At 36.5% G+C, this 27,980-nt stretch overlaps 1 protein-coding gene across 1 annotated transcript in view; it reads right to left on the reverse strand.

Annotated features, from left to right (window-relative positions):
- LanB2 (laminin subunit gamma-1) overlaps positions 1-9,166 on the reverse strand; it is a 488,424-nt gene extending 479,258 nt beyond the window's left edge. Inside the window, exon 1 of the mRNA XM_081764904.1 lies at positions 8,792-9,166. Coding sequence (XP_081621030.1) covers positions 8,792-8,968 — 177 coding nt within the window. The 5' untranslated portion in view covers positions 8,969-9,166. The remainder of the gene's footprint in view (positions 1-8,791) is intronic.
- Between the last annotated feature and the right edge of the window lie 18,814 nt (positions 9,167-27,980).

Below are 27,980 nucleotides of genomic sequence, written 5' to 3' on the forward strand. Positions count from 1 at the left end.
GACTTCATTATGGTTGAAAATTAATAATTAAGTACAATATTACTATATATATACAGGGACGTAGCCAAGAGGAGTCCATGGGGTCCAGACTACTCACCATCTCCCGAAAATTAAGGAGAAGCAAATGTTAGAGCTTTTTTTGGAAAATAGGAATTTCTAGTTTTATTTTCTTTTTTTGCTTTTTCTTTCTTTTTTCTTTTCTTTCTTTCTGTCTTTTTCTTTCTTTTTCTTTTTTCTTTTCTTTCTTTTTTCTTTTCTTTTCTTTTCTTTTTTTTTTTTTTTTACATATTTTAATAAACTTAAAAGTTAGGGAACTGTTATTCATAAGGAATGGTACCTTGTTTTTAAGTTCACAATCTACTATTATTTCATACGGAAGAGCAGACTGATGGTTCCTTCTACAGAAAAAAAGGTTTGCACGAACTCCGCAACCATTGGTGATTTCAGCTATTTCCTCTGGGGGTGACTTCCAATACATAATGGATAAAAGCAGTAAAAAAAGAAGCAAAAAAAAAAAAACTTGTAACTCATGATAAGCATGATTGGAGATATGCCCCAGGGGGAATTTCTGTGCTCCAGGAGGGAATTTTCTCCCAGGTTCACCCTTGAACTGGTTACGACACCCACATAAAGTATTCATTTTCAAAGGATTACTTCCTTCCATGTAATGATGTTTTAAATCGTTTGATGTATTTTTGAACAGGAAACGTAGTATCTATTGAACATGTACTATTTATAAGTGATGGAAGGTAAAATTATTTTGCTAATAAAATTATTTTATATTAAAAAAAAAAGAGGTCATTGTGCTATAGTGTAACATGTTCAATAGCCGCCATTGCTCTATTAGTGGAGAAAAGAAGAAAAAACTCCAACTGAAATATAATATCAAGCTATCACCTGCATGTCTAAAGGAAGCTGTCAGTTCCTATTATATCACTGTGAAAGAAGAACTGCTAAATCTAAGAGGTGAAGCTGTTTTCCCTTGAGAGCTCTATCAATTCGTTCTGACATGTTTAACAGCCAAATGTCAATGTTGATTTAAACGACAAACTAAAAGAAAAGTCATTCTACAGATAGACACTTTTTAACAAACTAAAACCAGCTCTCGTTTCCAAAGCTCTTTCTTTATTATCACGACACTCGTTATCTGGCAGTTGGACAACCTGTAAACATACAACTCTAAATTTTAATGAGCAATGACCACCCAACATTATGATGCAGCCACTCAAGACAAATTAACTCATCTCTGTTTTCGTCTCGTCAAGTACCTCCCCCCCTCCCTTTAACTCCACTAAACCCCTTTGTGAATGCGTTTTCATTTGAAGAGACTCCTATCATCAACGCTCACGCAACGGGCAAATCATTCATTGCAGTTAGTTCGTGACAGTGCACTTTTGGATTCTTTCTGCACTGCACAAGATGATTCAAAAAAGAAAGGAAAGAAATATGACGACAAACTGTTAAAAACTAGTGCTTAGCCAGCGAAACTAGCTGGCAAATTAAGCAATAAAACATAAAAAAAAAAAAGTTTGTTAAGTAGGCTCAAGAGTACTCCAGTTTTACTCGTATTATTAAATTAATAGTCATAAAACAAACAGAAGATAAGAACGCAAGATTTTTCGTTTTTTTAAAAGAATGGGTATTCTGTAGTGAAGGATTTTTAAAGGACTAGGGTAAACAATAAAATACATAGCTTTTATATTGTTATAATTATTTGCACTTGGGACACAGTGGCTCAGTCATATGGTAGAGCGCTTATATCTAACACGAGGGCTCCCTGGTTCGATCTTCGGTCATATGAGTTTGTGGTGGACAACAGCGGGTTTTCTCGGGTTTCACCTGATTCCTCCCACATTCTCATGCCATCAATTATTTCATAATAATTTATTCATTTTAATTAATCATCCGTCTCCTTTAGCCTAGAGCATAACATGGGAGATAAAATTTAAAATCTTCATTTTATTTCATGTATGCAGTCACATTACAAAAAATATTTTTTTCGTATTATTTTTATTTTCTTTATTTTTCTTTCATATAGTTGCTGTTAAATTATACTACTTGTTTTTTCCAAGCTTTCGGCTCGTCCACATATTAGCTGCATGCCAGCGACATCTTTCGGCGCCAGATAAGAGGCAGCGCAGCTGCCTACAAATATTACCCTGTCTATGAACTATTAGGAATTAGCACGGCTGACAGACTAAGGCGTTTTGCGTTCTTAATAAAGATTAAGAATATCTATTTTCTCCTAGATGTTTATGTAACCTGTAACTCTTAAATGTTTTGAAGGTTGCATATTAGCGTTGTTCACAGACTGATATGTTTTTGTATTGTAAATGGGATATAACTATAACAGAGGAAATGTTGACTTCAAGATTAAAAAAATGATAAGGGGAGCACAGTCAGTGAACCGAACTCAGAGGCTTCCGGTGTGCAAAGCTGTGGAACACAGCCTCTCTTATCGAGTTGAGTCTGTTCTGGTCGAATTCGGCCTCCAAATTTAGGTTTTTAACGATGTCATGTGACTGATCACATACCAATCTTGCTCAACTTTTTGCCAGAATATCATACTGGTCGCCTACTGCGGACTGTGGACATCAAAATTTCCAGAACCAAAGCGACTGAACCATCTTTTGGCTGTTGCTTTTGATCATGTATCTTGCCAATAAATAGAACAAATTTCTTCACCGATTTGCGCGTGATTTACCTCTTGGTCGAAATACATAAAATTACAAAATGTAGTGCAGTTTTGCGGAAAGTTCACTCACTTTCAGGTCTCATTATAAGAATTCTACCACTTTTTCTACATCTACTACCTTCTATTTTCTGCTGTAGGGTAACTTTAGGCCTGAATTGCTGCGAGTCATATACCATACCATGGAGTAAGAATGTAGTATAGTTATCAGTATCATCATATACCTTGACATTTGCGACACTAACGCCATCTCGTACGCAAAACGTTTACTACTTTTTATAACAACCTGATATTACATTGTTCATTGCTGTCTAGAGCGCTCTAGACAATATAATTTTGCGTGAGGTACCGTTATCACAAGTCACCTAGTGGCTTTCCGTTTTCAGCCGTTTAGAAACGCGAAAATAAATGCCGATTTTCAAAATGGCTCGGGATGAAGACTCTTAACGGAGATGAAACTGCCCCCAAATTGCGTCTCGTGGGCAACACTACAAATACTGTTAAAAATAACCATCGAGAGTCTGATACTTATACCACCCCATTCTCATAGGAGTTTGGTTGGTTGCAGAAAATTAGGCGTTCTGTTGTCTTCATATTAACACATGTTTTTTGTTAAGTAAGAGATAAGAGACTATTGCCTTCCAAGTGCAATTAAAATATTGAATAGAAACTTAAAAAAGTAAAAGACAATAAGCGTAAAAATAATTATTAACAACAATCCTTGTGGTTGGTTGGAGTTCCTATCGTCTGTTTCAGCATCAAGGCTATATAAGTCATGTATGTATACAGTTTAAGATGGAATCTGGATTACCGGAATTTGTTTAAATTTAAGGCTCTCCCAACGCAGAACAGAAACAATGCTTTTATAATATGCATTAAAATGGCAAAATACATTTTTGTGGGTAAAATGAAGAAATCACACAAAGACTAGAAAGCATTGGGCGCTCCTAAGGTTGAAAGGTAGTTCTTATGGGTATTATGGAAATGATTTGCTCGCACCCAGTATTATTATATTGTTAGTCAAGTTATTATTATCATTATTATACTCTATTTAATTCAGTTATTATAAAATAACTCTCTATAGTCGGTCTTGGATGGTATGTTATTTCTAATAGGCTTGGAAGAACGGGTTCAAAGACAGTTGATTACCGTAAGTCTTGTCCTATAATACTTCCTAAAGGTTAGCATACGCGTCTTTGGCCCAGGAGAGCCGGGTTCGATTCCCAGAGGGAGCTCATATGGTTCGTGTTTCACGTTCAGCTGTAGGTCCACGTCTCATATAACATTGCTGCTGAAAGAGATACTAAACTCAAATGAAATACTTCGTATGCATAAAAATATAATAGTTTCTGAATGGATGTCCACATTATTTTTTAACACGGGTATACTTCCGTTTCAAACACTATAAAGTAATTTTTATGAAATAATTGGATAACTAATAATTTGGATCACTCTTCCACTTTCTTAGTCTTGTTCACATTTGTACCTTCACTGTACTCATAGTAGTTCTGCAGAGAAATATTATATTATGAGTGTATAGAAATTTTTGCTTTGGAAAAGGAAATTCACGAACTTTGACTTCATGTTGAAGTCAAGTGGTGTTGATTTTCCTTCAGTCATTTCACTTTTTTTTTTTTTTTCCTATACTGTCAGCACAATCCAATCCATAATCTAAAGTAAGCATAAATATACACCGGGGTTTTCCCGTTTTCGAGACTTTCATGTCATAATTCAATGGGTTTCTATTCACGTACTTCATGATTTTGTATTGCCTATATTTCAAGTACACGAATATCTCTATTATCGCAGTTGTTGTTGCCCTAAAACAAATACCGCAATAATCGATTCCGCCATAATACGGGATAAATAATGCGTGTAAAATGGGACAGGATTGTAAATTGTAATGTTAATACGTTATTATTAACATGATTAATGTTATTCCACATGATAAATCTTCAAGGAAAGTGAAGTTTTGTTTTATTTTTGTAATATATAGATGGAGGAATTATCTTGACTGAGTACGTTAATAGGGTCAATCCGTTAATCCGTTAACATCTTACGCTTACGTCGTTCCGTTACTCCACACGATAACACTTAAATGAATGTAATCTTTAAATTTTTTTTTCAGTAGATAACTCCTGCAATTACTTCAGTTTGTGGTGGATAATATCGCATCCGTAGGTTTTCTCGGGGTTATTCCCGTTTCCTCCCACATTCTGATTCCACTAATTCTTTCATCATCAATCACTTGGTTTAATCATTGTCTTCTTTAGCCTAAATGGCATAATCGACGGACGTTAAAGATTTCAAATGTACTTTACACTGGTAAACTTTACTGTTTACCAGAGTTTATTTATATCTAAGGAATACACACACGCACGCAGTGGTCGAAGTGAGACGGTATGCGGTGGTATGCCATACCGCCTCTGGTTTTTCAGTAATGAGAACATACCATCTCTGTTTTTTCAGTGATCAAGACAATATTTAAACAGCCGGTATGTTGAGTCAAAATCACAATAAAACATGCCGCCTCTGCTTTTTTTTTTCCACTTCGAACACTGCACGTACGTACATAGCAAATATTCATTATTTGATAGAAGTTGATACGAACTTCTTTGGTGGACTTTTTCTTCGTATAAAATTCAGTAGCAACGAATGGAAATGGAATTTTCAATTCCCAAACAACGAACACTGTTATTTCACTCGTACAGCTGTTCGTCGTATGGTCGTCAGACGAAAATAAAATGCTACCTGGAGAGTGGTAGAGACTCGATGGCTTCATCTCCCGGCCGCGGCAATTCGAGTTTAAAGCTCAATATGGGAAAGTTATACAGAACGATTGATCCATATATTACTGTATTATTATTATTATTATTATTATTATTATTATTATTATTATTATTATTATTATTATTATTATTATTATTATTATTATTATTATTATACATGTTATTACAATAATATTGCAATTATTAGTTTGCCTAAAGAGATGGGTTAGTGGTAGAGCGTTCACCTCTGGTGTATGGGCTCCCTGGTTCGATCCCAGCTCACGCCAAATTAACTTTGTGGTGGACAACCACCGTGTGCGTGGGTTTCCTCGGGGTTCTTCAGTTTTCTCCCATTTTCTTCATTCCACCATTTCATTCATTTCTCATCATCACCTTCTTCTTTAGCGTAGCCGGCATAACCCTGGGACGTAAAACTGAAAGATTTCATTTGATAAGTATGCCTAAGTTAACGTAGTGTTCCTTTCAAAGATTCGAAGTGAAATTCCTTCTCTGTAACTCGCTTTGGCTACGCGTCATCGTATATTAAAACAATGAAGTGGAAGTAAGGCTCCTCGGATACAAGTAGTACAATAATGAAATGAAATGCAATGAGATCTTACAGTTTAACGTCCCACGTTATGCCCTTTAAGCCAAGGAAGACGGATAATTAAGGCAAGTGGATATGATAGAAGAATAGGTGGAATGAGAACGTGAAAGGAAAAAGAAGTACCCCGAGAAAACCCATGGACACGCTGTTGTCCATCACAAACTTCCTTGGCCGGGATCGAACCATGAATCCCGCGGACCAGAGGTAAGTGCTTTACCTCTGAGCCACTGTGCACACCAAATAGTCCAATATAATGATTTGGATCCTATTTAAGAGTCTTCGCTACGCTCATATCCTACTCTTCTTGAATTTTAGTGTATAGCCTAATACAGTGAAGTATGTATATAAAAAATGTAGAAAGCGAGACAGGTCCTATTCTACAAAATCCTAGATTAAATAAACTAATAAACTCTGGTAAGGACAGTAAACGGGATTGTTTGAAACTCATATTTATGAATGAATCTATACTGAATTGAAGTGGTCAATAATAAACATTGTGAAGAATCCAATAAACAACATCAATACTGTAAGGCTTATATGTCTTCTCGCGAATATTTTTTAAGGATTAACGAAAAATAAAACTTTTAACTTTGGAACACATTTCACTCAAAAATTGCTTCACCCTTTACTCTCAAAATATGCAACCTCAGCAACGTTTCCACGTGTGGAATATGGACAGCCACCGTTAAAGTTACCGTTAACCGTGAAGATGTTAACGGATTTACTCCATTAACGGACTCGACTGAGATAATCGTCTCTGGTGCATGGAATCCTTGGTTTGATCCCAGATCACGCCAAGTAAACTTTGTAGTGGACAAACACCGTATGGGGGGGTCTCGGTGTTCTCCCGTTTCCTCCCACTTTCTTCATTCCACCATTTCCTTTATTCCTCATCATCACCGTCTCCTTTAGCCTTGTCGGCATAATCGTGGGACGTAAAACTTGAATATTTCATTTCACAAGGCATTTATAACCATTCATGATTTTAAGATGAAAATAATGATCGTTGTGAGTTACATTTTATTGAGCTTGCTTAATTTATTTTCTTCAATTTTCTTCTTTCTTTCTACAGGTTCTTCTGTCATATTTCTGAAAATAATTTTTTGAGAATTTGGAAAAACTATGCCTTTAAACACAGGAATCTATAGCGCTGAAATGTGCTCTGGTATAATTAAGCCTATAATACTATAGTCACGTTTATGGCGCCGAAAATATTTGTATCAGCTCGTACTTGTTAAACGAAGTGTTTTCATCCTAATGTTTGTTCTATTGTGAGCTAATATTATATCCTTATGTCTATTACTTAATTTTAAGCCCTCTGCGCTGGTCTAGTGGCTAGGGGCGTTGCTTTGAGCACGGGGTCCAGAATTCGGCTCCACAATGGGAAAGCTTTGAAATTTGAACATACTACGATAGTTCGGATTCCATTTTAAACTGTAAACCCACTCCTGATAGTAGGCTCGCCGTTCAAAAGGAAGCTAAACTTCAACCTAACCGTTCACGTAATTTTAAGAACTACCCTGTATAATCTGGTACATGTAAATCTTCAACGTAAAGAAAAGTTTAAACTCCAACAAACATTTTTCAAAGTTTCATGGTTATAAATATTCTAATACCCATTTTGTTAAAAAGAATATTTACAACTCTAAATAACTAACTCTATGGCCTATGGAACTAGGAGATTTAATGCCGCGTTCACAAAAGCTCTCCATTGATTTCTGTCGTTGCCAACTGGATCCAGTTTCTACTTTGTATTCCTATTTCTGTGAAATAAATCTTAATATTGTCCTTCCATCTGCGCCTAGGTCTTCCTAATGGTCGTTTTTCAGTTGGATTCCCAGTTAAAACTTTTAAAGTGTTCCTACTTTCTTCCATTCTGCCTACATGACATGGCCGCCTGACTCTCCTAGACTTCATGATCCTAACAATGTTTGGTAAACCGTATAAATTATGTAGTTCTTCATTATGAAGTTTACGTCATTCCCCATTCCCGTTTCTCTTCAGTCCGAATATTCGTCTCACATCAGGATTTTGTTCTCAAATACTTTCAGTCTACGTTCTTCCTTCAGAGTAAGCGCCCATGTTTCACAACCATACAGGACAACAGGCATGATTCAGGGGCGGATCCAGAACCGACTTCTGTAAGGGGGGGGGAGGTGGGTTGTCATATTGTTACTTAGAGCTACTTTTAAGAGCTTCAAACTCTGGGATGGGTATATAAAATAAGAAAGTTTCCTCTTCTCGGGGGTGTCGATCGCCCCCCTGGATCCGCCCCTGGCATGATTATTGTTTTATATATTTTAAGCCTCAAATTGTTCGACAGAATACGCGACTAGAAAGATCTTGAGCTGAATAATAACAAGAATCCCCTGCTTTCGGTTGACAATTTCATCATGGATATGATTTTGGGCTGTTAATAATGATTTATAACTCTAAAAATGTTAAAATTAAACTGTATACAGTTAATTCTCGCATTACTTTATTTTTCTCAAAAGTCAAGCTTGTATGCCATCATAAATCTTTAGACAATTTTCTCTGTGTTCTCATCTGATAAGCAAGACGGAAACATAAATAATGAAAGATATTTACAAATGAGGTTCAAAGTTCTGAAGGCCACTTTTGTTTACATAAATGACATCATCTTTGCTGCAGGCTTTAGACAGAAAGAAAAGTTAATTATTGGTAATAAAATTGTTTCTATAATAAATTAACAAAATAACTTGCCTGAGGTCGTCCCGTATCATCATAACATCTTGTTCCACCCTCATGTTGACTGGCGCTTTGCCCGAATACACTTTTCGCACCACACAGCACCAAAATTACCACCAAATATGAAAAGTTCAAACACCGATAGTGATAACACTTGGTTCGTTCGCGATAAAAGTCACTACATCCCGCCATCTTCCAAAGAACAACTCACCACCACTTCTACCTCCACACAAACCCAACCAACAACTAAAAACCTAAGCAACTTCGGGCTGCCTTTAGTATAAAGAGTCACCACATCCTCTCGCCACTTTCCATCATTTTTGCTTCTTTTCTTGTAAGCGCGCTAACGTCGTCTGCTACACAACACACTAAGCGAGATGCGGGCAGTGTTGCCAGAGAATGAATGAGTGATTGTCTATGTGCAATTGTGCTCTACCCACACGACTTCCTCTTCCAGCTACCAACCAGACCAGTACCAACACACAAACACAAAGGCACTTTGTGAATTGAGGAAGGGGCAGTATACTCTGTGTAGACAGAGACTTGCCGACAGGGATTTTGTAAAGGAAATAAGGGATTATTAAGGGGTTTAACAAGGGGGTGAGAACTCCTGTTTTCGTTTGTGACTCTGCGCTTTCCCTCTGTCTTCCTTTTTTTCTTTTTCTTTACTTTTTCCCGTTCTTTCTTGCTTATTTCTTATTATTTGCTGAATGTGGTAAGAGGTGAAGCTCAAAAGAAAGAAAGAAAGAAAGAAAAGAAGATATTTTACTTCTTTAGAGAAGCAAGATCATTCAACAGGTAAAATTAAAACAGCTTCTGGTACAGTTCAAAACATTTTACAGTTCTTTCGGCACAGAATGATTTTGCACATAGTATTTTAGACGTGAAGTCATAGTTAATTTCCTAACAGCAACAAGTTTACGTGCTTTCATAAATCTTTTCACCATACGTTTCGATTCTCAATGCATCTATTTAAGGTTCGCGGAAAATTTTAGTAATTTTTCCCCCTTGGTTTCTCGAAATATTAATAAATAAATAAATAAATGTTTTTAAGGTAACTTCGTAATATTGAAAAAAATGAAATGGAAATTCTAGTTTTACGCTCTGTGCTTACGCCTTTTACGCCGCAAGAGACGAATGATTAACCCTTTAGAGACGTCTATCAGTCTCTCTTTAGAGATCCAAGAAACAATAGATGCCTTAAAAGCCAATCCAAGAAACAATAGATGCCTTAAAAGCCAATCCAAGCCTATGATTGGGTAACGCAAAAGAGACTTATAAATCACACTCGCTCTCCCCATCCAAATGTTGTGTTTATACACCACAGCCGCCATATCCGTCCAGATATGTTGATGTACTAGAAACCATCCTTTCCGTCCATATGTGTTTATATGCCACACTGTCATATCCGTCCAATGTTGTTATATACCACAATCAGCCTTTCCGTCCATATACGTTTATATGCCACAATCGTCCTGTCTATCCATATGCATTTATATACCAGAATCATCCTTTACGTCCAAATGTGCTTATATACCACACCCATCTTGTATGTTCAGATATGTTTATATGCCTCACCCAGCCTGAACGGAACGATCGGCTGTGTTTATATGCTACGCTCGCACCGAAATGCTTAATGAAAGTAATTATGAAAGGATTGGTATAATGAAAATGCGCGTGTCTATGGGAGAATCCCGAGAAAATCCACTGACACAATGTTGTCCACCACAAACGTACGTGGTCTGGGATCGAACCTCTTACACCAGAGGTGAACGCTCTATCTCTCCTTTCTCCCAATTCCTGAATCTTCTCTTTCTGACACTTTTCAAGACTACTATACTCGACGGGGAGACTAACATAGGAACACCAAGGACAGTTTAAAAGCCCATGCTTTTCAGAGGGATTCGTGCCTCCAATGAGTTTGGCCTCCGATTGTTATTCTACGCCTCACAAGGGACCATTCCGATTTGGTGAATTCAATTGCTGAAAATGATTGCTAGCACTGGATTCAGCACCAAAAGAAACAGAGAAAAAGAGGGTGTTTAGTGGCAGACCGTATACAGGGTAGGAGAGAAATGAGGACAAAATGCGAAGATAGAACGTAGAAAATGTCTAGAAATGCTATGTTAATTTTGAAACGAGTAGAGGGATTGAGGTTAAACGTTGGATATGAGGATGCTTGTAGAGCTGCACTGAATAGGCGTAATGTGAATCATGGGGATATCTGAAAAGTCGCCATGTTGGAATTAGCTCAAGAAGAATATACGGGAAAGAGATCATGTGGCATATGACCCTTGACGCACACCGTCCATTGAAATCAATAGTGGCCAATATAGTTTGAGACCTCTGTAACAGGAGGTGTTACACGCTATGACAATGTAGCAATACTGTAGTAAAGGTGGTGTGAATGAGGAACAATCACAAACGTGAATTAGGCCATTTTTCTGTTAACAAGTGTTCTGGACCACCTAATATTCGTTCATATGCTGGTAAAAGTGCACATATGACCAAGGACAACCTGAAAGAGTTCATGACTGACGTTTTCTGGCCTTCTATAGAACAGATAAAGCTACTGCTCCTCGATGATTCATGGAGAACCAATAAAGATGAAGAATTGGTGCAGAAAAAAGAAATGAAATGAAATTTTTGAGTTTTACGTCCCACGGTTATGCCGGTTAGGCTAAAGGAGACGGTGATGATGAGTAATGAATGAAATGGTGGAATGAAGAAAGTGGGAGGAAACGGGAGAACCCCGAGAAAACCCACGCACACGGTGTTTGTCCACCACAAAGTTCACTTGACGGGAGCAGGGTTTGAACCCAAGACTCCTCGCACCAGAGGTGAACGCTCTACCACTGAGCCACCGCGGTCCTAGAATTGGTGCAGAAACCGGATAATGTTGAACTTACCCGACTCCTTATTCCTAATGGTTGCACATCGCTCATACAACAGTTAGATGTGTTCTTCTTCCGTACATATACGAATTTCGTAAAATATACAACAGACACCGTTTTTCTGTCATATGGCAATTGGGCAACTCCATTAACTTGCAATCACTCTCCCACTTCCAGTTTACAGCACCAAGGTTCCAAGTTATGATTAGATATGCTTTCTACAAAACTGGATATTTGCAAACAGCACCTGGTGCATTGATGACACCCGTCGACTACTGCTTCAATTTCAATACCGGAGACAGCCGTGACGAGCACGATGTCTATCTTGATCGTTTTTCAAATATGTCCACTGTTGTCTCCATTTTTATATCAACTACACAATTATTCTTAAGTTCCATAACAGTTGCAATTAAATAGAGGTCTCAAACCGTATTGGCCATATGTTGAGAGCCATATGTCACATGACCCCTTTTCCGTATATTCTTCTTGCGCTGATCCAACATGGCGGCTTTTCAGATGTCTCCCATGATTCATATCACGCCTATTCAGTTGAACTCTATATGTATTTCTCATATCCAACATTTGACCTCAATCCCTCTGCTCATTTCAAAATTAACATGGCATTTCTAGACATTTTCTACCTACTATCTTCGCACTTTGCCCTCACTTATCTCCCACCCTGTATATGGTCTGACACTAAACACTCTCTTTTTCTCTGTTTCTTTTGGTGCTAAATCCAGTGCTAGCAATCATTTTCAGCAATTGAATTCACCAAATCGGAATGTTCCCGTGTCAGAATACTCGACTAAGTGCACCACACCGCCTTCATTTTAAGAATCAATTTGTAATACGTATATCTGCTTTGATCGATTTTTGCTCATTGTTAAATTGAGCATTGCACTACAGTGTTTTCATCCCGTAATGACAGTTCATTGGTTTCTTCAAGATAGTGCATAAGAAGATGTACCAAATAGCACGAATGATTCATTCAATGATTAATTAAAAAAAAAAAAAAAAAAGCCGACCACTTGATTACAATCACTCGAACATCTCCATCTCTAGAGACTATGATAACTTTATCTTTAGCGTTTTCAATTTACTTTCTGATAGAAAGAGTATTAGTATTTCCTTCAAGTATGAGTTTACACACAAAATGAGTAAAACAATAATAATCAAGCAATTTCTTGACGACACCCGCACTTAATAAGTCAAAACTAATAATAATGCACTTTCAGTTCTAGATAATTATATAAAGCTCGAACTATATTTCATAGAATTATTTGTTTTACTGCTATTTGAAAAAAAGAAATGGACTATTGTGCGGTTAAGCAAAACTGGCATCTGAAAGCAACACGTGCTGTAAACAAAACGAAAGGAAGCACTGATCACTACAGTGCAGTATTCAAGTTGTTCTTATGCATCAAATGTCACTAACCGCTTTATTGCTGGTAGTTGAATATTACATATTCTGTCAAATATTCCAATATTTGTGTTATTTGAAAATCATATGTTATAAATCAGCCTGCAAGATCATTACGATTATAGAATTATGACTTGTCAAAAGTTTAAGTTTGTTAGCAGAGCTGCTATCTCTGTTATTGCAGAGTCTTTGGCAACAATATCTCCATTCACCATAGGCCTATGTTCTGTCCAACTATCAGACGTCATCTTTGTTTAACCGTGTAGTAGAATCTGCTTTTAAACAAAGCCAAATATTTTGATATTCCATTATAAAAACTATCATAACTAGTATTCTGGCCTCATGGCACGTATATCCTACTGTACTAAGAACTTCCTAGCACTGTAGGTTTCCTCTAATTTCTTCGTTTTCATAATGACATTATATTTTGCTTCCTCTTTTTTTCTTATATTGCACTTTTTTTTATCGTATTCCTAATGATATACTACCAAAAAAATAATGTATTAACTCTTTTTTTTTTCTTTTTAATCATGCCTAGTATTATTTTTTTCTCTGCAATCCTTGATAACATACCTTCATTAGGATTAATGGGATATTAGATGAAATAGTAATGTTAGTACGTCCGTTATTTCACACGAATAACTCTTGAACGAAAGTGAACTTCTGTAACTCTGTCGGTTACCTTGGCCGATTTCGTTAATATTCATTACCGTTAATATCTTCATTGGTAACGGCGACTTACGTCCGTCCGTTACTCTACACGATAATAACTCTTGATTGAATGTTTCAGTTTAACGTTCCGCATATATGCCCTTTAGGCTAATGGAGATGGCGATTAAGGCAAAGGATTGATGATGGAAGAATTGGTGGAATGAGAAAGTGGGAGGAAACGGAAGCATTTCGATAAAACCCACGGACACGATGTTGTCCACCGTAAACTTACTTGGCAGGGGATGGAACCAGGGACCCTACGCACCAGAGGTAAGCACTCCACTACAGAGTCATCGTGCCCCCAACTATTGATCGAAAACTAATTTTTGAATTGTGATTTTTGCAATCGATTATTTCGGACGAGTACGTCAATGGGAATCAATACGTTAATATCTTCACGGAGTAAAGGTGACTTTAAGGTTGGTTTAAAGGGACAAATTTTACCGATAGATGGCACTAGAGTCTTCATATCTCTCCCATGTATTTTTGATCTTTCACGAAAATTCGCGATTTTTCTTACAAATTTCAACCTACAGGTTTCAAATTTTTAGAAAAGGAACTTCATAATCTATCGAAGGCAATAATCCGTGCCGATATTTTAATTAGAATTTTCTTCATTGTTGAAATGGCTTGATTGTTGAAATTGATATCCAAACCTTTAACAATTGAACTGTTTCAACAACGAAGAAAATTCTAAATTAAAAAAATCGGCACGGATTATTCCCTTAAATAGGTTACGAAGTTCCTTCTCTAAAAATCTGAAGTCTCTAGGTTGAAATTTGTAAAAGAAATTGTAAATTTTCGTGCAAGGTAAAAAATGTATGGGAGAGATACGAAGACTGTAGTGAGATCTATCGCCAAAACTTGTCCCTTTACACTAACCTTAACATTGGTTATCCATGTCCCATTCTCTACTATTGAAACAAACGTGTATAATTGTAAAGTGCTAGAAGGTACACACTTCGCAGTTACATGGCAGCAAAGATCCTCCAGCGGCTGACATCTACCGGACGAAATTGAAACTTATAGGTGTGATTGTTTTTACTGTCTTTATTTTTGCAGAATTTACAGAATTTATTTTCATCTCACCTTCTTCATAGAATTTCCCAAGTTTTCTAACAATTAGTCAATTTATGTTTCAAATGAAATTAATTCTTTGATTTAATGTTCCATGATTATGTCATTTTGGCTAAAATTAAAGTGAATAATTATGAAAGGAATTTGGTAGAAGGTGAATATGTGGCTGTGGGAAGAAGCAGGAGAACCTTGGGAAAAGCCACGGACACGATATTGTCTATCACAAACTCATATGGCTTGTGATCAAAGCAGGGATGCCTCATGTACAACCAGAGACTTTTTAATCCACTTGACGTAACAGCCCTTTGTGGTCCTGAGCTGCTCCAATACCATTTGTTAGTGACCAACTGAACTACGTGGTCAGCTAATGACTATCACGTGGTCAGTGCGCCGCGTCGCCCTGTGTTTAACAGGTATATCAGAAGCATTCTATACCTAGTGGTCGTCAGATCTTTTATTCACATGACTCCCCAGTTTGCCTCACGACGGGAAAATTGGGAACCACCGGTCGGCAAACGACCCCGGGACCGCGCCGATATGAGTCCAACGCTCCCGTACAGGTTCAAACCATTAGACTATTATGTCCACTAAAAAATTCACTATAAGTACCACATTTACAAAGTAAATATTTGTAATATTATTGTAATCAACTTCTTACTGGAATTCCATATTTACTTTAACCAGACTGATTTTTTTAGAGGGAGCAGAAATGAATAAACAAGGAGGTAATGACAAAAGACATCAAGGAACACAACAAAACTCTGTATTTATTTATTTATTTATTATTTATGAAACTGCAACAGAATCGTAATTAGTTCTTTTTACAAAGGATGTACTGTGCTCACAAATATTACAGTATACAAATCCAAGATCATCAAGGGTTTTGGGAGATATTTGGTATATCTTGCAAGAAGCATTTTACACAGAAATAAGTAAAAAAAAAAAAAAAAGTGCTAAATTGAATTCAGTCTTGGGAAGTAACGTAACGCAAGTAACGCGTTACTTGTAACGCGTTACTTTTTAAGTAACGTTTCCTAGTAACGCGTTACATTTTTTCTAAAGTAACTGTAACGGTAACGCGTTACAAATTTTTAAGTAACGTACCTAGTTTGCGTTACTTTTTCGCGTTACATTTCGGATGAATAACTACAATATATGTATATTTTTTTTCGGAAACAAATGTTTCTCTCCTGTAAGTGAATTTCTCAGAATGGAACAATGGAGCATGAACGATATCAGTGACCGACAATTCCTGCACTGTTCGCCTTTTCCCGTTTCGCCTTATGACCTCTAGCAATGAAATTAGCATGTAAAACCTGTTATCACTTTTCATCTTAATGCAAGGCGGAACGGGAATTCTCGATGTGCATTTTCCCGTTTCGCCTTACGAACTTTATGTTGGTAGGCTTGCAAATACATTCATAGATACAATTTGATTTGTTTATTTACATAATAAAATATAGTGCCACTTGCTGCTTTTGGAAGATGAGGACAGCCTCAGGGAAATCACGTGTACTGATTGCAAGCACCTGAAAGATTTTGTCTTAGATTTTGACAGCTCCAAATCAATATATTCAGTGAGTGAACTACGAGTGCAATGGTACTGGTAGTCTATTTTACTTTGAATGGTGTTGTTTTTATAAAGATGAAGAACGAAAATATTTTATCGTTCGAACATTTGAAAGAATACTTTTTCCTAAATGCTGAAGATGATGGTGAACAGCAGTGGCGTATTTAGGGGCGGGGCTCCCGGGCTTAAGCCCCAACCGAAATCTTACTTACTATAGTAAAGTATATAAAATATCTTGCAGAATTTTCACATTTTCAGGCAAAGCCCCACCAAAACAAAATCGTAAGTACGCCACTGCTGAACAGAATTTAAAAGTAAAGTGGTGCTCCGGCGGGAAATATTTATCAACAATTAGGGTACCATAATGAACGGTATTCGGTAAGGGTTTAATATGAATAAACGGTGTTCTGATGACCAGGCCTACTTTATTGATGTAATGTTGATGGTATGTAATATTAGGGTTCTTTTAGATCAGTTTGCATATCCTAAAGTCCCGTTGATTATAGAGTTTGGAACAACTAGCTTTATAAAGCATGTATCGATTTTAGAGTTATTGGCAATTTTGATTCACCCCCAGTTCATGTGTTCTCATTTCGTCAGTTGTAGTGTAGTGTTTTTTCTATATTCTGTATTTTTAATTTTACATAGCAACATTGTTATTATTATATAATTAGTTTAGCAGAATAATAATGAGCAATTTTTTCTAACGCATAAGGATGGCCACGAGTCAAGTTAAAACTCGACTCGAATCCAAGTCGAGTTTCGAGTCGAGTCAAAAGTAATATTCTCGAGTCGAGTTCCGATCCGATTCACTGTTTTTGCCGTCGAGATTCGAGTCGAGCCGAGTTTGGTAAGTGGCTCGCTCGTTTTAACTCGTTTTGAAATCATGGGCTGATTACACTGGAAAGCGAAAGCCATGAGAAATATAAGCTAAGCAGTAATATGGAATACTTTTAGTGTTGCTCACGAGAGGGGACACTGATCGCATCTCGTCTCGTCTCGATAGCGAGACTACAAGAGTTTTTTAATAACAAGCTTAGCTCGGCTCGGCTTAACTAAGCCGATGGCTCGACCCGGCTCACTTGGGGTGAACCGTCGGCTCGAGTTGGCTTGGTTGGGATAAGCCATCTGCCCGGTTCGACTCAACTGAGCGAAGGTCTCTAGCCGACTCGGTTGGGTGAGTTGTTGGCTCAGCTCACTTCTCGGTTTGAGTCGATAGTGAATGAGCTGTGAGCCGATCTGCTCGAGTCGTTGACAATTCTAAACCCGGGCCGAGCAGTTTTGAAGATATTTGGCCAGTGCCCGATAACTTAACAACGTTTGGTTCGAGCCCGAATACTCAACCTAGACCTCAACCCAAATTCAGAAGCTCGTGAACAATGTCCTTGACTCCTAGACTTCAGGACTACCGAGGTTGGCAATCAACTACTTTTTTAGTATTCATATATAAACCACCTATCTCTCATGTTTACACACAGTGTTGTTATAATAATAATAATAATAATAATAATAATAATAATAATAATAATAATAATAATAATAATAATAATAATAATAATAATAATAATAATAATAATAATAATAATAATAATAATAATAATAATAATAGAAGAAGAAGAAGAAGAAGAAGTTGTAGTAGTAGTAGTATCATTGATAATAATTATATTGTCTATGTAAGATACTTGAAGAGAGTACTCGAAACTATACACCAGATTTGACTCGACTCGACTCGAAACTCGACCCGAATTCGAGTCAAGTTGGAGGAAATTTTTCAAGCCGAGTTCTCGGGTCGAGCTCAAAGATGTCTGTTTCTAGTCGAATCGAGTTTCAAAGAAAACTTGCTCGAATTCACTCGTGCCCATCCCTATGAGTAACGCAGTATGGCATTTTAGTCAATGTTATATTACATTAAAATGTTCATATAGTTGTCAAGTAAAAATTTGTCCTTGCATTTACATAAATCGATTCAGAACGTGCAATAATAATAATAATAATAATATTTGGTCTAGGAATTAATTTGTGCGGGTGGACAAGAGATGGCGCAACGAACGGAGCGTCCCACAGTTCCGTGTATCCACACATGTGTTGCAAACCCCTGTCATCGCGTATCGTTCGTAGTATAGGGCAGTGGATTAAAGCGTCAACAACACCAGTTTGTAGTTAAGTGAACATGGCGCAATTTGTGCCTGATAAAGTGTTTTTGCGGGGTGTCCTGCTGCATTACTTTAACATGCAGAAAAGTGCGACTGAAAGTCATCGTATTTTGGTGGAAGTGTATGGTGACCATGCTCTAGCTGAGCGAACGTGTCAGAAGTGGTTTGCACGGTTTAGAAGTGGTGATTTCGGCTTGGCAGACCAAGAGCGAGCTGGACAGCCCAAAAAATTTCAAGACGAAGAATTGACAGCATTGCTCGAGCAGGATTCGTGTCAAACGCAGGAACAACTTGCAGCAGCATTAGGCGTTGATCAAACAAAAGTCTCCAAACGCTTGAAAGCCATGGGAATGATTCAAAAGATGTCACATTGGGTTCCACATGAATTGAAAGACAGAGACGTTGAAAGACGAAAAACCATTTGCGAATTGTTGCTTCAACGACAGAGCAGAAAGGGGTTTCTGCATCGAATTATTACGGGTGATGAGAAGTGGATCCATTACGAGAACCCTAAACGAAAAAAGGCCTGGGTGAAACCAGGTGAACCAGGTCCATCACAACCAAAACGAGATATTCACTGTGCAAAGGTTATGCTGTGCATATGGTGGGATATGAAAGGTGTGGTGTACTATGAGCTGCTGCAACCGGGTGAAACTATGAATGGAGAACGTTATCGACGACAATTAATGCGTTTGAAGCAAGCTCTGGCCAGAACACGACCAGAATGGGAGAACAGACATGATAAACTTATTGTTCAACATGATAAAGCTCGCCCACATGTCGCAAAACCGGTCAAAACCTATTTAGAAAATGTCGGATGGGAAGTTTTACCCCACCCGCCGTATTCACCAGACGTTGCTCCTTCGGACTACTACTTGTTCGATTGCATGAACAACGATTTGATTGGACAGCGGTTTACTTCTTCAGAAGATATCGAAACATGGGTCTCTGACTGGATCGCTTCCAAGGATGAGGACTTCTTTCGCCACGGAATCCGTACATTGCCTGACAGATGGGCGAAAGTGGTGGCTAGCGATGGACAATATTTTTCTTAAGGTATTTATGTATTTTGTGTTTGTACTACAGCTTCAATGTGTGCGTACCAACCGCACGAATTAATTCCTAGACCAAATAATAATAATAATAATAATAATAATAATAATAATAATAATAATAATAATAATAATAATAATAATAATAATAATAATAATAATAATAATAATAGCAGTACGGAAAATTGAAGTAATAAGATTTTTTCCGCATATTCAAAGTTTCGGACCTAAAAGTAACGCGTTAGTAACGCGTTACTTTCGAAGTAAAGTAACAGTTACTTTTTTGAGGCAAGTAACGCGTTACATTTTAAGAGAAAGTAAAGTAACTTGTAACGCGTTACATTTTTACAAGTAACTTACCCAACACTGATTGAATTTAGGTTGGTGCCTAAAATTGCAAGAATTTCATATCTTGTTTTGAGTCAATTTACAAATTCTCTACAACGTTCTATTTTTAGAGGGTACCAATAAACTATTTCTGGCGAGCAATACCCCTCCTTAGCTACAGGCCTGACATTGTTACGCCTCCTTATCTGACTTGTGATTATTGCCTCCTTATCAGTCCAGTCGTTGAAGAATGTCTTATCTTTTGAATTTTATTTACTAAAGAAAATATGTTTAAGAGGTGGTAGTGATTCGAGTTAATGGCCAGTAAATTTATAGTCGAAAGATGAAATTCCAAAAAAGACGCTAAGACCTATAAAAAGCTTTAAAAAAGACCAATAAACAAAAAATGCCGAAAAAGGCAAAAAAAAAGGAGAAATAAAATCCACCATTTTCTGGCCTACAATGACCCAAAATGAACATAGGGTACAGCGGGGTAATTCGAATATGCGGGGAATTTGAATAATGTTAAGCATTTTGCCAGCTGGAGTGGAAACGCGGCTCGCCATGTTAGTGAACCTGTGGTGGATTTGTAGGTGGTGGTTTGCAGAAGTCGCTCTCAGAAATACAAACTATTCCTTCGGTTCTGAAGGTTTATACGATTTTTTGTTTGCTGCAAGGTAAGTACGAATGTGTGTATTTTTAGGTCGTTATGATTTTCAACGTTGTTTCCTTAAACTTTCCTTCTTATTAACTGGATAAAATGAAACCGTTCTGGATTATAATGGTATCAGTAGCATGTGGGGCATTGATATACTGTACACTGGCGTCAACTAATGAGCAGTTTTCATACCACGTTCTGAATGGAATATTCGTCGACCTCGGGGCAATTTGGATAATTCAAAACGGGGCAATTTGAATAGCAGTGAAATTAGAACTATAGGCCTACTATTTTATATTTGTTTGTCAAAAGTGAAAGCTTCTAGTGTTAACAAGGAAACTGCGAATTCTTATTTTGACTTACTGGGATCTCCATAAACCATCGTAACCGTATTTATAATATGGACGAAAGTAATCTTCCTCTAAATAACAGACCCCTAAAATTTTTGCAGAAAAGGGTAGAAAAGAGTTGGTAAGTTTAACATCTGTTGAGCGATGGGAAAATGTAACGGTGATAGCATGCTGCAATGCCAGAAGGTCTTTTATACCTCCTGTAGTAATATTCAAAGGCGTATGCCTAAATCCGGACTTTTAAACCCAAAATCTCACTCACAACTTTTGTCCTTAGAGTTCTGCCAAAGTCATGACATCGAAATGCTTTACCTACCTCCAGACACACACACGTATTATAACCACTCGATCGCTTTGTTTTTAAGGCCCTTAAAGCCAATTACCACCAAGAGGCAACTATCTGAATTCACTAAGACCCGAGGTCAGTGATTAGTAAATCTCAGTTCTGCATTTTGTTCACTGAAGCCTAGAAGTGGACAGCAGTCAAATTTTCGCAAAATTAATTTCTAATCGTGCTGTTCAGTCAGAACAAAGATACACGGGACAAACCTGTATTAAACGTTAATATATGAGGGACAAGAAAGATTAAATACTGATCTTTTAAAAATGCATATTAACTCTGGTAAACAGTAGAAAGCTTCACGCACTAGAAGTTTCAATTTCGTCCGATAGATGTCAATCGCTGGAAGATGCTTTACTGCCATCTAACGGTGAGATGTTTAACATCTATTACTTTTGCAAATAAATGAAAACTTTCATTTCATTCGTGTTATCGTGTGGAGTAACGAACAGACGTAAGTCGCCGTTATCCGTTAAAATGTAAACGGATTGATTTAATTAAAGAACCTGGCCGAGATAATCGCTCTAGTTATTTATTGAAAAATAAATAAATAAATAAAATAAAATTGGTTTCCATTTAAGGGTTATGGTGTGAAGTAACGGACAGATGTAAGTCGCCGTTATCCGTTAAGATGTTAATGGATTGACTCCATTAACGCACTCAACCGAGATAATTATTTTAGCTATGTATTGCAAAAAAAATAGAATTTAAAAAATTCACATCCGTTCAAGAGTTATCGTGTGGAGTAACGGACAGACGGACGTAATAATAACACAATATGTCTCGTCTCACTGCGTGACCTTAATAAATGGTGTATTTAGCTATAAAAAAAAAAGACATTAGGAATTATTGTCAATAAAATTATCACACATCGATGTATTCGTAGGAGGATTCTGAAGAAATAGTGAATCTTATTTTCCTCAAATTATTTAGATTACCATATTTATTCAACAGATATCAAAATTTGGCTATTTGTGATACTGTTACTCTAAACAATAAATGTGTGGTATTATGAGTTTTCTTTTAATATGATTTAAAATATGTAATGATCTGGCATAGTACAATTTTTTTAAAAAAATACAACTTTATATTTGAAATGAAAATCAAATCTTCCAGTTTAACGTCCCACGGTTATGTCCTTTAAGTAACGGGAGACGATGATTAGCGCAAGTGAATGAAAGAATTGGTGGAATGAGAAAGTGGGAGGAAATAGGAGTACTACCAGAAAAGCCACGGATGCAATGTTGTCCAACACAAACTTACCTGGCCGGAAATCGAACCAGGGAATCCACGCACCAGAGGTAAGTGCTCCACCTCTCAGCCACCGTGACCCCAACTTTATATTAGGCTGGCAACATTGTTAGTCTGGTGACATTGCACAGTACGTCAAACCATATTTTCTGCCAATATGTGCATTGTACAAAATTTTAGCAATTTCTTTATAAATTAGTTTAAAAGTTATAATGGCGTATACATAAACCGTATAATATCCGTGAGTCATTGTGTGGAATTGTTGAAATCAGTAGCGTCTTTTCATGTTTTGCTTTTGTACGTGTGTGTGTTGGGAGGGTGGTGGAGCAAGATTCTACACCGACTTAAGTAGCTGCATTAAAAAAAAAAAAAGTATTATTTTACTATTTAAAATATTTGAATTGTGTACAATGTCTACATTTCCCACTCACGATAAATGATAAATGACGCCTGGTCGAAATATGGTATCAACAGTAAATGAGGGCGAGCTGTTAGATGACGAGACCATTACTGTATTAGACATTCACCCGTGGGAAAATGTCATATGGCAAAAAGGATGATGACATCTCTCGACTATAGCAACAGAGATTTCAAGGTCAGAGCACATCTATGTATATAGTATGTGTGATGGGGATGAGCCAATTTTGGTAAGAAACATATGTTCACATCTCACTGTCTGAAGGCTCCACCAGTTTACCAGTGCCTGGAGGGACTCTCGGTCGGGAAGGAAATACCCATCAAATAATAATAATAATAATAATAATAATAATAATAATAATAATAATAATAATAATAATAATAATAATAATAATAATAATAATAATAATAATAATAATAAGAATGTCCGGGAACAGCTTACCGGAGAAAATAAATCAAATAAACTGATAAACGCAACAAGATGTGATTCCAAATTCTTTTTTATAGGCAACCAACATTTCTATAATACTGTGCAGGTTGCATAGAAGCTAGGGAATGTTATAGCTTTTAGATGGGATATGGATAGCTGTTGTTAAAATCACTTACCCATTAAGGTGTTAACGGAGTGACTCGGTCAGAATAATAGCTCCTGCTATCAACAGCAAAATAATAATAATAATAATAATAATAATAATAATAATAATAATAATAATAATAATAATAATAATAATAATAAAATAAAAAATAAAGTCACTTTTGCTCAAGAATCATCATGTGGGTAACTTACGTACAATATTGTACCACTACGTAAGACTAATAAACTCGGGTATACACAGTAAATAGAAGCGCGCAAATTTTAAATTTATGAATGAATTCATAGTAGATCGCTTATCTCTGCATGGAGTCCATCCCTGCTTTGTAGTGGTCAAAAACCATGTTCTTGGTTTTTCTGGGGATTCTTCCGTTTCATCCCACTCTCTTCATCGCACGGTTTGTTCATTATCATAATCACTATCATCCTTTAGCCACGAACCATATTCAGGAACGTTAAAGAAAGGAACCATTAGCAAATACAGTGCTACAAACAGATAAATCAAACATGATAAACAGTCGCTAAAAACAGAAAATACTTTCATAATTTTATTAACAAACATTACGGCCGTTGGATATTTTATTTTGAATAAATTGGGATTATTCTTCCATTCCTGACAATATTACGTAAAAAGGATAAAGTTACAAGTACCCAAATGAAAGAACTGCCTAATCTTCAAAGAACGTTTGTTAGATTGACTTCGCATATTGATATTATTATTAGTTGAAATGACAACTACACAGGGAAGCTGAACATTTATTATTATTATTATTATTATTATTATTATTATTATTATTATTATTATTATTATTATTATTATTATTATTATTATTATTATTATTATTATTATTATTATTATTATTTTGTAGTTAACAAACTTGTCATTGTAAGAGAATGCACCACTTGATTCGAGTTACAATTAATCTGACAGTTTCGAGCTCTGATTTTAAATGACATCAAAAAAGGAGGCGATTATCAATTCTACCAGTTTTTATGCAAATACGAGATATGTTCAAAAGTATCAAACTTTATTTTTCCCTCTTCGGTGTAGATGTTGAAGCATTCAGTATTATATACCTTTTCATACCCCAAGTATGTAAGTTTTTTTCTAACCTCACCAATTTTTTAGCTTCAACTCAAGAATTTTATATTTGAGGTTAAACTGATGCCAAATAGCATAAATCTAGGCTGTGTATATGTTTTGTCCTCACCAATATTTCTTGAGACTTAATAAAAAAAATCTGCTAAGTTCAGATCTGCAAAATCTATTAAATTTATAACCTCAAATATATTTGATCTTTTAAGATAAAGAATTCTAGCCCCAGAACATATTTCCATGCAGTGGGTCAATAAGGCATTGATATTTTGAGGATGAAATGAAACCGAACAAGGTAAAGAGGTCTGAAGCAGGCCGGTAGCCAGCCCAAAATTGTAGGGGGGGGGGGAGGAGGCGGTAGAATTTTAGGGGGTCAGCAAAAATTTAAAGGGGTTCGGCCCCTAGACTCCCGTGGATACGGGCCTGGTCTGAATATGCAATAATTTTAAAATGAGACAATGACACCCCATCCCCCTACCAACACAAACGAAATATAATTTCTGACAGTATTAGTAAAAAGGAAATGTATTAAATCAATAAATTTAGCAACAATTATTAAAACCTCCTTTGCTTCTCTAGTTATTACAGTTAAACAACCACGAATACTAGAACGTTTCATCTTCATCATCTTTTCATCTCGTACGCCACATCTCGACAGCTTCGCGCAAATACGGACGTTTGCAAAATTATTATGTGCTACCTCTTCTGAAGCGCGTAACAGATTACGTTTTATTTTAGTATGTTTATTCTACCGTATTAGTACCGTAATATGTTTATTATATCGTGTTATTATATTCTACCGTATTCTTGCCGTATTGTTTCGTTCTAGTTTTTAGTTACTATTTTTACAATAATATCAATTTTTATCATTGAGAAAGGTTAATTTTATTGTGCTTTGGCGAAACGAATTAAAATTGGAGCCTTTAAAAGAAGAAATTCTGATTATTTATAATCTTTTTCTTTGAGTGTGGAGAAAACAAAAATGGGCGAAACGAGAATGTAGGAGGAAATGGAAGAACCCCGAGAAACCCCACGGACATGATGTTCTGCACCACAAATTCACATGAGCTGAGATCGAATCAAATTTTGTTCACGAGAAATGCCTTATGGCATGTTCAATGGTGGCTAATGAAATATTTGTTTATGAAATGTGAACAATATCTCTTGAGTCACCTTCGAGAATATCCTCCGAGAAAACTCATCTTCAGGAGGAAACTATCCTTTCATATTATTTCCGTGAAAAACGAACGACATCATCAACTGTAATATCAACTTAGATATTGCCTTATTCAGAAAGATTAGATTAGAGATTATAGCGCCATTTTCCGCACCGAGACTATGAGTCGTGGACTATAATTAGACTCTGTTGTGGTCTTGTTTTGAAAGTACCGATACTTACTTTTAAAGACAAAATGAATGTGAGCTATTTAACTAGTTTTATGTAATTTGCAGGAAGTCTTGGATCTATATCAGGGCCGGCGCTAGCAGTTTTGCCGCCCTGGGCGGTACTTTCACATGCCGCCCCTTTAATCCGCAAACTTTATTTGGACAGAAAACGTTTAAGTGTCATGAAAAAGTAGGATGCCCCGTTTAAAAACATGTATGAAATGGAAAAGTAAACAAAAAATTGAACTACCTCTCTCGAATGCTTACGCAATATTTAAATGACTCCATACATGTCACAATATTCAGTATAATTAAAAAAAGTGCTTTAGTCACGACTAAGAATTTTAATTTTTAAACTTATTTTATATCAAAGGATGTTTCCAATAGAGTTGATTGATTGCGTTGATTTTTAATTTAGCGTCCCTTTCGTCAGCGAGGCTATATGAGACGTGGACCTACTGATTAATCCGAACCACGTGAGCTCCCGCCGGGAATTGACTTCGGGTCTCCCACGCCAAAGGTGTTTCCAATAGAGTATGGAGCATGAAAATAATAGTGAATCAGGTATTACGGCAAAACTAAGTGATTAGCCTAAGCCTTATAGTGATAGAACACAATAGTGATACATGAATTTAACATACTTTAATTGAAAGAAACTTTTCTTGCCTTGATATGAGCAAATTTCTTTATAACATTCGCGTAGTCCAATGTTTCAGCCAATTCGTGTTGTAGTGATATCATCGCTAGGCCACTCAAGCGTGTTTCAGACATGGAAGACGTAGATAGTTTTTAATAAGCTTAAGTTTCGAAAACCTTCTTTCTCCACTTGGCACGGTTACCGGTAAGGTTAACAAAATCCTAAGTGCAACACTAACATTGGGAGTAAAGTCATGTTCCTTAATTAATTTCAAAGTTTATTTTGTTGAACTTCTACGCTTAACTATAGCGGATAACAATTTCAGTTCGTCTTTCAAATCACTGGGGTTAATATCTTTCGATTCTTCGTGTGTTAAAATGCCGACAAGTTCAATAACTTTCCAGACAAAAGTTCAGGTGACATATCTTTAAGATTATTTATATCGTAATGAAAATCGAAATACTCGATACGATGTTTAAGTTGCTCAAACTTTTCTCTTAAACCTAACAAAATCACGTCTAGAACTTTGTAATAAAAATCGCTCTTGTATCTTGCTTGAGGATCTTCAATAGCTTCATCCTCTGCCTCGTACTGAAATTGTCTCTTTTTCTTTCGACTTCGAGCTTGCACTGCATTTCCTATCCGTGGGTCATCCATGTCTAATGCTGATGAAAACTCCATCATATCAACTAAGTAAGATTGAATCTTGGCATCATTTCTGCTCCTCTCAAAGTATTCAGATATATTGTCAAGAGACCCCAACTGCATCCAACACATGAGAATCAATGCTTTGGAGACTTTTACTTACTATGTTTACGTGGAATAAAAAATCATACCAAATAACTAGTGAGTAAAGGAAAGGAAAGTTATGCAGCTGGTTTGCCATACACAGAGCATCGAGGGCGACCATTCTATCTGTTCTATTGCCGTGTAAGGCATCATAAAATTTCCTTGTTTGATACGAAGGACTCGTATCTGAATGGAGTCAGAGCATCAATTCGGCTCTCGCACCTTGTGGTACTTAATGGTTTTAAAGTGAGACTGCTAATATGTTCCTTTAGTATGGCCCAATGCTGAACCGATGCAAAAAAAGTTCTAACTTTTTTTAGCTATACAAAAAAAAAAAAAAAAAAAAAAAAAAAAAAAGGAACGGCGTACTGAAATGCTGTGGCTGCATCATTAACTACAAGGTTTAGTGAATGACTATTGCAAAGAACATAGAAGACTCGGGAATTTATTTCTAAAATTCTCTTCTGAATACCTGAATATTTGC

This window comes from Thermobia domestica, chromosome 7 (assembly GCF_964235325.1).
Source record: "Thermobia domestica chromosome 7, izTheDome1.hap1.1, whole genome shotgun sequence".
NCBI lineage: Eukaryota > Metazoa > Arthropoda > Insecta > Zygentoma > Lepismatidae > Thermobia > Thermobia domestica.